The sequence below is a fragment of the Squalius cephalus genome, assembly GCF_949319135.1.
Source record: "Squalius cephalus genome assembly, chromosome: 2".
NCBI classification, from domain to species: Eukaryota; Metazoa; Chordata; class Actinopteri; order Cypriniformes; family Leuciscidae; genus Squalius; species Squalius cephalus.
The window spans coordinates 6,522,118-6,534,145 of record NC_137123.1 but is presented as its reverse complement, the minus strand read 5'-3'; the positions used below and the strand labels follow the sequence as shown (position 1 = coordinate 6,534,145).

The 12,028-nt window shown below is 35.8% G+C and overlaps 2 protein-coding genes across 2 annotated transcripts in view; both read left to right on the top strand.

Annotated features, from left to right (window-relative positions):
• Window positions 1–12,028, top strand: part of LOC307154798 (B-cell receptor CD22-like) — a gene marked incomplete at both ends in the record, with an annotated part of 258,223 nt that overhangs the window by 193,108 nt on the left and 53,087 nt on the right. The gene's annotated exons all lie outside the window — the stretch shown is intronic.
• Window positions 1–12,028, top strand: part of LOC307154448 (uncharacterized protein) — a 79,865-nt gene that overhangs the window by 52,796 nt on the left and 15,041 nt on the right. The window contains exons 19-20 of the mRNA XM_079864396.1: window positions 2,312–2,383; window positions 2,543–2,732. Coding sequence (XP_079720522.1) covers window positions 2,312–2,383; window positions 2,543–2,732 — 262 coding nt within the window. The remainder of the gene's footprint in view (window positions 1–2,311; window positions 2,384–2,542; window positions 2,733–12,028) is intronic.

Below are 12,028 nucleotides of genomic sequence, written 5' to 3'. Positions count from 1 at the left end.
TAAGATGGGAAAATGTAATCCCTACATAAACTTTGGGTCATCCTTAATATTTCTCTAATTTACAGAAAGTCTCTATCTTTTATCACTTTTAAGATATAGCCTTTTGAAATTAAGATGTAAAAATCGAACGTTTTAAGAAAAAACCTCTGGCGCCTAAAGGGTTAATTATCTCATTAACTTTAACACTCTTGAGTATTTTATTTATTTTTTTTCATTTTGGTTTGACATTAAATCACAATTTATGGTTTTAACTAAATCATAAATACAATTTGAGAAAATCTAAAAAAAATTAGCTGTAACAAATTACATCAATTGTTTTAAGTTAATCCAAAGTATCATTTTTTTTTCCGTGATAGAGGGCGTAACACTTACTTTGAGGCAAAGTGAAAACAGAAGGTATAAACTTAAAATCACAATTTTCCATTGGACCAATGTAAATATATATTTTGAATGAATTGCACTGATGTTTCACTTTTTTCAGTGTTTTTTTTTTGTTATTTTTTTTTTTTTACATATTAATTAACTTAAACAAGTGACATGAATAATAATGAATAATTATTCATGAATGAATAATTCAAGACAAGTAAAATTCTGATTTAATGATCAATATACCTGCCTACAACTGCTGCTGTGTCTGCCAGTGTTTGAGTCATGCGCATAACCTCGCGTGCAGACAATTTGTGTGCAAAGTCACGGTAATGTTAAGCCATGATACAAAAATTTGATTTGATCAATGATTGATGATTGACATTTAAAGCTGCAGTAGGAAACTTTTAGAAAACGCTGACTTAGCCTGAAAATTTGAACAAGCACAGCTTACAGGTCACTCCCCCTTGCTCTCTGCTGCACTACAGCCCTCCCTCCACAGCTCCTCCCCCTCCACAACGGAGCCTGCCGTGAACGCACAGGCTAGTAATCAGGGCCACTGATGACGGCGGATAAACAGTTATCGCACATTCACTGGTAGGGACGAAACATCAACAATATGCTTTACATTGACTATGGCCTGCCCATACTTTGACTACAAACTTGGTCCTCAAATCCTTACGTATTTTGCAATACATATAATGTAACTTCATAACGTTGCACTCTTTCTATAAGTTATAAATAGCTAGCAAGATAATATAACGGTAACAGTATGTAAGTAATTATTCTAGCGATGTGTAATGCTAAATAAGGTTTGCTAGTACATTATTTCAGCAACATGACAAGCCAATGAATAAGCAGGTTTCAATTGTTGCTTTGCACACTGCATGACATTTTATCTGTATGTTAGCTGCTATGCGGCTAGAGTTTTGATTTTGAGTCAATGGGCTCCGACGCGCTTGTTTATCGTCATCGGTCTTTTTCCGTTTACCTGTCTTTATTGTATGAGCAGGTGCCACTCGAGAAACTGGCAGTTTTGTTTGTTTGTCCTCCATTAGCACAACTGCGGCACATTGGCAATCTTGAATTTTGAACGAAGGTACGCGCTGTGCGAGAGAGGGGTGTGATCAGCGCGTACACGAGCTTGATTGACACTGCTAAGACACTCCTCCTGACTCTGATTGGTTGTTTCTGACCGGGAGTGGTGTATTTCTGCAAATGGCAATAGGACCACTGGGAGGAGCCAGAGGAGCTTGATTTTTTCACAGATTATCTGTCTCATATTCTACTGTCAGGACATAATGACAGTTTTAACAAATATGTAAAAAATACATTTTTACAAAAGTTACCTACTGCAGCTTTAATTCAATGATTTATCCTTTAAATTTAATGATATTCAGAACAGAACAAAAATAAAAAAATAACTATAAACAAGCCAAAACTAAATAATTTAAAGCGAAAGTGAAAGTAAGCGATTCGCGATGTATTTGGATGGTAAACTATTCTTTATTATAGGCTTCTTTGTACTTCACTCACGTTCCAATATCGACGGAAAAAATTATCCTTTTCACGTGCAAAAATGTGCTTGGAAACATCACAATGGAGCGGTGCTTACTGTGAACGGTATGAATTGTACTACTGACTATTTAAAAAGAGCCGTGTAATTTTTATATGTTAGGTTGACTATTTTATTATTATATATTTATTACAGCTATAACACTGTCCACTGTAGCGAGCAAAATACAGAAACGCACCTTTAGAAAAGTATTTTCATTTCCACCAGTAGGTGGCGACAAATGTTTAAAAAAATATATGTCATTGAATCATTTGTTAAAGAAATTTGTTAAAAAACACTGTCTGTGTCTCATTTCAGAAGCACTCAGCATACCCGGTTAAAGTCATCACTCACACATCGTCAAATTCTTCTTCTCAATTTTGATTTCAGAGTCAGACTGAATCCGTTCAAAATCTTCTAGAGCAGATCGAGAACATTACAGCTCAAGAGCTTCTTTTGACTGTAAGTCTTCAAGAGAATTGTTATATATATATATATATATATAAAATAATCAAATCAAATGTAATTGTCAGTTACATGATTGACATTGCAGGTCTGATTAATTGGCTTTCTTAATATTTACATTTACAGTATTTTTTTTTTTTCTGATCAATAAATTAGACTGTGACCGATGTTTTGAATATGGTCCTCAACGCTTCAGGAGAGATTTCAGAGTCTTCATCATCAGTCAGCCCAGCTGAACTAGCCTCCAACGGAAACTGTGTGTTAAAAGCCAACGAGAAACTCCTCTCTACATTGGTGAAGCCGACAGACACACATGACCGTGTCAGTTTTACTCTTGCTGCTGTTGGTGAGTGGAGAAACTGTTATTATTGATGATGAAACAGAGCTTATGATATCAGGGAGTTTATATAGTCTAGAGCAGGGGTTCTCAACTCTGGACCACAAGATCCACTTTCCTGGAGTTTAGCTCCAACCCTAATCAAACACACCTGAACAAGCTAATCAATGTCTTCATGATTACTACAATGTTACAGGCACACAGCAAAATCCCCAGTGTTAAATCAACACTGCTCAGACATATTGTCCCAATCTAAAGAGTGTTAAAAGTGTTAAAGTTAATGAGATAATTAAGTGATTAATTAAGAGATGATTGAGCATTAGTGATGAACACCCGCTTCAGCCACAGTCTTAAGGGGGTCACACACCGGACGCGCAGCTCAGCGCCGCACCGCGCCACGTCTAGGACAACTGTCACCTGAAAATCCGATAACATCAGCAATTTTCTGATTTCTGTAAATAAATATAAAACTAAATGTATATTGCAGCACAGGGTTAAGTCCATATGTACATTAACTACGATTTGAGACACATAAATGTAAATTTAATATAAAACTATTTAAATGGCGCTCTGTGGCGCGGCAGGATTTTGAACACGGTCCTGAGCCGTTGCTGGGCGCCGCGGACAGACGCCGAAAGGCGCCGCCGGTGTGTGTACTCTCATAGAGAATAATGTGTTCGAATTTAAAAAACGTGGCGCTGCGCGACGCGGCGCTGAGCTGCGCGTTCGGTGTGCGACCCCCTTTAGGGTCTGTTTACATGACACCGTTTTCAACTAAAAACGTAAACCTTTTTATACGTTTTGGCCGTTCGTTTCCACGACAACAAAGAGTCAGTTTGGGTGCCTGAAAATGCAAAGTTTTGAAAACTCAAAGGAAACACTTCTGAGTTGTAAGCGTATCGTTGTCGTGTAAACGTAGGGGAGACCGGGGACAGTTGCAACACTTTTTGCATTTCTCTCAGTTACTCAGAGACTATTGGGACTAGATCAACCAAATTTGTATATATTAAACTTGCATCTGTCTGCTAATTACCCATACCATTTAAAGATGACCATATATGACATATTGTTCACAGTATTTATTTGAATGGAAGAAGCCAGATGTTGCAACTGACCCCAACCCAGGGCACAGTTGCAACACAACCATGGGACGGTTGCAACATGTTAAAAATACCCTGCTCTTCAGTAATTTAAAAGTGATTGCAGTACCAGTTTTGGCCACAATCTTGCATACAGTTCCTTTAACTGTTTTAGGCCTACTATAATATTATAGTATTATTATACTATTATTCATATGTTGAATATGTCTACTGTCTTCTTGGTGGGGGGAGGGCTAAGGGGTCTAACTGTGCATGTGTATGAGTATCATCACTCTAAATCAAATCAAATCAAATCAAGTATATTTGTATTGTGCTTTTCACAATACAGATCGTATCAAAGCAGCTTCACAGTATTAAAATAAAATAAAATAATACAACAAGGTTTGTTTCTAGTGGAATTTATTGATTGATAAAATAAAATTAAATATCCCCAAAATATCCCCAACTGAGCAAGCCAAAGGCAACAGTGGCAAGGAACCGAAAAAACTCCATCAAGTGACCTAATGGAGAAAAAAAAAACCTTGGGAGAACCCAGGCTCAGTCGGGGGCCAGTTCTCCTCTGGCATTTATGAACTAGAGGCCGGATTGTAATTTGAACTGTAAGATTAAAAATATTATATGAATGCCTGGCCGAAAAGATGCGTCTTTAATCTAGTTTTAAACTGCACTCTAAAAAGAGATGTGTTAAAAAACAACACACAAGATGTGTTGATGGCATTTTGACACATGTTGTGTAGATTTTTAACACACAATGTGTGTTAAAATGTAACACTGGAAACACTCTAAAAAGAGATGTGTTAAAAAACAACACACAAGATGTGTTGATGGCATTTTGACACAATGTGTGTTACAATGTAACTCTGGATAGAATAGCACTGGGTGGAGGGCAGTTTTTATGAAAAAAAAAATATAGGTATATTTTATTTGGTATCCCATAAAATGCTCTAAAATAAATAAAGCAATATATTCAAATAAATAAATTAAATCTTAATTCATGAAAACTTAAAGATTAACGGTTGTTTTTTTTGCAGCCAATCACATCATGCCTCTTTTTCAATGTCTTTTTCAAATGCTGCTTTCACTTGTTATTAATAACCAGATTAACTTTATTTCTGTCAGACTCTACAGAAGCTCTTATTGAGAATTACCAGGTTTTGGTGTTGATGATTCATTGAATGTTTCATTTAAAGTCACCAGAATCGTGATTAGTGTCAGCTTTATTTGAGCTCTTGACCCTTGACTCTTTAACATTAGTTTTCTCTGATTGCTGTAAATGTGTATTTAATTTGCACATTTGAAACAGCAGAAATAATCATGAGAAAAATATGCTCCGATGATAATATTATCATCATGAACATGTAAAATTGTTCAGCTGAAGCTCAGAAAGAGTTTAATATTTGAAAGATGAGTGTAATACATAATAGATTAGCATAATGCAATTGGCTCAAAATTAATTAATAAATACACAGTTCGTACAGAATCTTACAGTCTAAGGTATCAAACAGACATCAAGAATCAGCGTATGAATCTCAACAATGGTGACAAACAAAATGCTTCATGCAGCAATGCATGCTGGGTGCCACAATAGTGCAAATCTCATCCATGACTCCCAGCATGCATTGCGGCATGAAGCTTTTCATTTGTCACCATTGTTGAGATTCATGCGCTGATTCTTGATGTCTGTGTTTGACTAGTTTCTGCCGTAGATTAATATTTTCAGAAAACATTTATTTTATTATTCTGCTCTGCTGGACAGCATGATGTAGTGTCACAAGATTGTTATAACTAACAGCACATAAATAAATTAAATGCACACCATCCATTTACTCATAAACCTGATCAGATCAGCACTTGTTGATTATGACATCATCAAGAAACATCTGATCATATTTTCTCTCACCATAACAAATGTATTTTATTAAAATACAGTTAAAGCAGCCAGAGAAAGACTAAAAGAAGAATAAAGGGTCAAGAGCTCAAATAAAGGAGCCATTAATCACGATTCTGGTGACTTCAAATAAAACATTCAGTGAAACATCAACATCTAAACCACAGTTAATTCTCAATAAGAGCTTGTCTATGTAGATTCATGATGTCTAAAACATCCAAATGTTCAAACAAACTCTTTATTAAACGTCACTGGACTCCAGAAACACAAGTTAACAATACGTTTCAGTTTTTATCCAAACACTCAGTTGTAAAAACACAGGAAGTAACTCTGGCAAATACACACCGACTACAGTCACATGTGACACATATCTGACACAAGTTGTGTAACTATAACACATTAGTGAGTAAAAGGTTTCAACACACTTCTGTGTAAGAGGAATAACACATTAGTTGTGTTAAAGGTAACACAAAATGTGTAGTCCTTATAAACACAGAGATGTGTTAAGAATTGACACAGGTTGTGTGTTAAATTTGACACAACATGTGTTGTCCCTGAGCACACTCACTACATGTGTTAAAACTGACACAATATGTGTTAAAATCTACACAACATGTGTTAAAATCTACACAACATGTGTTGTCCCTGAGCACACACACTACATGTGTTAAAACTGACACAACATGTGTCATTTTTAACATCTCTTTCTACAGGTTGTGTTGTTTTCAACTCCTCATTTTGAGCGCCGACACTCACCATCACTGTGAATGGTATGCAGTGTTTGCTATGTTCTCAAACAAACAGGCCAGTGGAAATACAAGTTATTTATATACATATATTTTGTCAGTTGCTACATTTGAATAAAATTCAAAGTGCAAACTCGGTTAACCTTTATTTCTTCATGAACTTTTGTCAAAAGCAGCATTATCAATTAGGGGTTGAAGCGTGAAGAACTGAATAATGTCCAGTACAGTGAGTCTGTCCAGTCATTGAGCTTGAAACATTGTCTTGTACTTTGTGTGCACATGCATTCTGTACTCGACTATTGATTAAACGGTTAATATTTTTGCATCTGGCCCTTTCGCTTTATTTTTTAAAATGACACAATTTGTGTGTTAAAATGACTTACACATTTATTGTGTTAAATTTGACACAACATGTGTTGTCCCTGAGCACACTCACTACATGTGTTAAAACTGACACAACATGTGTCATTTTTAACACATCTCTTTTTAGAGTGTGGGAGAGCGAGTCTGAGCAACGAACAGTATCAGGAAGGCTATTCCAGAGTTTTGGAGCCAAATGTGAAAATGCTCTCCCTCCTTTGGTTGAACTGGATATCCTAGGTATGACCAAAAGCCTCGAATTTATTGATCTTAAAGAGCGCGATGGATTATAGGGCGATAGAAGATCCGTTAAATAGACTGGAGCTAAGCCGTTTAGGGCTTTATAAGTCAGTAGCAATACCTTGTAATTAATACGGAACTTTATAGGTAACCAATGCAGTGATGATAATATCGATGTTATATGATCATATTTTCTTGATCTAGTAAGAACTCTAGCGGCGGCATTTTGGACTAACTGTAGCTTGTTTATTGAGGATGCAGGACAACCGGCTAATAAAGCATTACAGTAATCTAGTCTCGAGGTCATGAATGCATGAACTAACTTTTCTGCATCAGAAACTGATAGCATATTACGTAGCTTAGCAATGTTTCTAAGGTGGAAAAAGGCTGTTTTTGTAACATATGAAATATGATTTTCAAAAGACAGGTTACAATCGAGTATAACACCCAGGTCTTTTACTGTAGAGGATAAAGTAACAGGACATCCTACGATGTTAAAGTTGTATTGTGAGAGGTTTTGTGGGTGTTTTTTTGAACCGATAAGTATTACCTCTGTCTTGTCTGGATTTAATAAAAGAAAATTACGCGTCATCCAATCTTTTATATCTTTAACACACTCTGTCAATTTGGATAATTTAGCGTTTTCATCCGGCCGTGATGAAATATATATTTGAGTGTCATCAGCATAACAATGGAAACTAATTCCATGTTTCCTTATAATATTTCCAAGTGGCATCATATATATTGAGAATAATAGAGGGCCTAACACAGATCCCTGCGGCACTCCATAGTTTACTGAAGTTATGATAGATTTTTCTCCATTCAAATAGACAAAATGGTAGCGGTCAGATAAGTATGATCTAAACCCAGCGGGCATCTTGATGTCAAAATTACGTCAAGAAATAGGTCAAAAATGAAAGTCAAATTGACGTCAAAGTGTTGATGTCAATTTGATGTCAAGATTTGACCTCTGCTGATGTCATTTTGCCAAACAAAAAGGTGAAATGCATGGCCGTACACTTATTACCAGCTTCACTTAAAACTAACCAGATTTACTTTATTTAATTTCCGGTTTAAATAAATATAATATTTAAATAGTTTAAAATATATTAAACATATTTTGATGACACCATGATGGTGGTTAGCGTTTGCTTTAGTTGTACTCTTGGCCCTTGACTCTTTAATATAAATTTCTCTGGCTGCTATAACTGTGTGTTTATAAAGCACAACTGTTGTAGCTAAAAAAGCCATGAAAAAATGAGATCAGGAGATATTGGGGGTTTATTGAAAATGATGATATTATCATCATGTAATTGCCTGAATCTCTGATCTTATTCAGTGTCTAATGTTTGGTTATATAGGACTTGTGATTTTAATGTTGTATTATAATAGAAGCCATTTAGTTTTTACAGCATGAGAATAATTTTTTTAATTAATAAAGGATTTTAAAAACATTTAATGCATTAAACTCAACATTATTACTTAGCTATCAAGAATCAGTGTATGACTCTCAACAATGGTGACAATCAATAAAATGCTTCATGCTGCAGTGCATGCTGGGAACCACCAATCAAAACTCACCCACATCTCCCAGCATGCATTGCGGCTTTAATAAATTATGCAGCTGGAGTTGATCTGATTATCTGGATATTTTGTTTGATTGTCACCATTGTTGAGATTCATATGCTGTTTCTTGATGTCTGTGTGTGTCTAAGTAATGCCATAGATGAAACGTTTTTGTGCAATAAATAGTTATTAAAAACCAAGTATATTATTTGATAACATTGCTAGACATGCTGTAGAATCAAATTACTTTTATCATGAATTAAATCACTTTTATACCACAAGTCCTATATAATCAAAGCATTAGACACTGAACATAATCAGGGATTCAGGCAGTTACATGATGATTTCATCAATAAACCGCCAACATCTCCTGATCTCATGGCTTTTTTAGCTACATCAATTGTGCTTTATAAACACACAATTAAAGCAGCCAGAGAAATTTTTATATTACAGAGTAAAGGGTCAAGAGCACAACTAAAGCAAACGCTAACCACCATCATGGTGACTTTAAAATACAAAATATGATTTCATTAAACTGGAAATTAAATAAAGTAAATCTGGTTAGTTTAAGTGAAGCTGGTAATACGTGTACGGTCATGCATTTCACCTTTTTGTTTGGCAAAATGACATCAGCAGAGGTCAAAATCTTGACATCAAATTGACATCAACACTTTGACGTCAATTTGACTTTCATTTTTGACCTATTTCTTGATGTAATTTTGACATCAATTTGATGTCATATTGATGTTAAATTGACATCAAATGCCCACTGGGAACCAGCTTAATGCTTGTCCTTGAACACCAGTATAATTTTGTAGTCGATCTAAGAGTATTGTGTGATCTATAGTATCGAACGCAGCACTTAGATCATGTAAAACTAGTATTGAAATACAGCCTTGGTCAGAATCTAAAAGTAAATAATTTGTGATTTTAACGAGCGCATTTTCTTGCAAGAAAGAGCCCAGTTGAGCGGACACAACTTTTTCTAGTATTTTAGACATAAATGGAAGATTTGAAATGGGTCTATAATTTGCTAGATTATTAGGATCTAATTGTGGTTTCTTAATGAGAGGTTTTATAACTGCCAGTTTAAATGTTCTTGGAACATGACCTAAAGATAAAGATGAGTTAATAATATTGAGGAGAGGCTCTTCCACTACAGGTAACACTTCTTTCAGTAGTTTAGTTGGTATATGATCTAATAAACATGTTGTTGTTTTAGATGAAGTGATAAGTTTATTTAACTAGTTGTAAAGCACTGTAATTGCTCTTGCGGGGTGATAATTGAGGCTGAATTATAAGGCGCGATTGAGGATTGAACGTTTACAATTGTGGTTCTGATGTTTTCTATTTTCTCAGTGAAGAAGTTCATGAAATCATTACTACTAAACTGTAACGGGATATTTTGTTCGGGTGACGTCTGTTTATTTGTTAGTCTAGCCACGGTGTTAAATAAAAACCTTGGATTGTTTTGGTTATTTTCTATTAGTTTGCGGAGGTGCTCAGCCCTGGCCGCTTTTAGCGCCTTTTTATAACGTGACATACTGTCTTTCCACACGATTCTAAAGACCTCTAAATTAGTTTGTTTCCATTTACGCTCTAAATTACGGGTTTCTCTATTTAGAACATGCGTAGTATTGTTGTACCATGGTGCTTTAATTTTCTCTCTGACCTTTTTTAATTTAATGGGTGCAACAACATCCAATGTTCTAGAGAGAATGGTGCTCATAGTGCTAGTTAGTTCTTCTAGTTCATCTGTTTGTTTGGGTTCAGGCAGCAGCTGAGACAGATTAGATAAGCAATTTGAGAAATTATCTATGGTGGATGGAAGGATTGATCTGCCTGGTCGATAACGCGGCGCAGCATGACATATTACAGCAGTAGGTAATATGCAAGTTACCAAGTAATGGTCAGTGACATCTCCACAAAGTGATGATTAAGACGATGAGTTGGTCCGGTGACGTTTTGCTTGACCCCAAAGGAATTTAATAAATCTATAAACGCAGCCCCTAACGCATCATTTGAATTATTCAATTCAATTCAATTCAAATTTATTTGTATAGCGCTTTTCACAATACATATTGTTTCAAAGCAGCTTTACAGAAAGTGCATTTCAGAAATGTACATTGAGAAATACAGTTAGTTAATCATGTATTGATTTAGGGCATAAACATAGCCAGCGTCGAGTCGTCTCTTCACAGGCGCCGAGTCGTCTCTGCACGGGTGTTGGCGAATCTGTAGTTTCCATGAGAGGCTGGATACAAACTGGAGCTGACGATCTGTATTTACCTCGGGACTAGCGTCCCGAGATAACAACAGAAAAGCATATGGGAAATAATTAGCGTAGCTGCTGTTCGCAATATTAATGCATTCAATCTGATTCAACAGTAGTATAAAATGTAAGTAATATGTGAATGCCTGGCTGAAGAGATGCGTCTTTAATCTAGTTTTAAACTGGGACAGCGAGTCTGAGCCTCGAACAATATCAGGAAGGCCATTCCAGAGTTTAGGAGCTAAATGTGAAAACGCTCTCCCTCCTTTAGTGGACTTAGATATCCTAGGAATGACCAGAAGCCTCGAATTTAGTGACCTTAAAGAGCGCGATGGATTGTAGGGCGATAGAAGTTCCGTTAAATACACGGGAGCTAAACCATTTAGGGCTTTATAGGTCAGTAGCAATACTTTGTAATTGATACGGAACTTTATAGGTAACCAATGTAGAGACGACAGAATTGGTGTTATATGATCGTATTTTCTTGATCTAGTAAGAACTCTAGCGGCGGCATTTTGGACTAACTGTAGCTTGTTTATTGAGGATGCAGGACAACCAGCTAATAAAGCATTACAGTAATCTAGTCTCGAGGTCATGAATGCATGAACTAACTTTTCTGCATCAGAAACAGATAGCATGTTACGTAGCTTAGCAATGTTTCTAAGGTGGAAAAAGGCTGTTCTTGTAACATATGAAATATGATTTTCAAAAGACAAGTTGCGGTCTAATATAACACCCAGGTCTTTTACTGTAGAGGATAAAGTAACAGGACACCCTTCTAAATTAAAGTTGTATTGTAAGAGGTTTTGTGGGCAGTTTTTTGGACTAATAAGTAATACCTCCGTTTTATCTGAATTTAATAGCAGAAAATTACATGTCATCCAGTATTTTATATCTTTAACACACTCTGTTAATTTAGATAATTTAGCGTTTTCATCTGGTCGTGATGAAATATATAATTGAGTGTCATCAGCATAACAGTGGAAATTAATTCCATGTTTTCTTATAATATTACCAAGTGGCAGCATATTGAGAATAGCAGAGGGCCTAACACAGATCCTTGCGGTACACCGTAGTTTACTGACGTTATCTTCGATTTTTCCCCATTTACGCAGACAAAATGGTAACGGTCT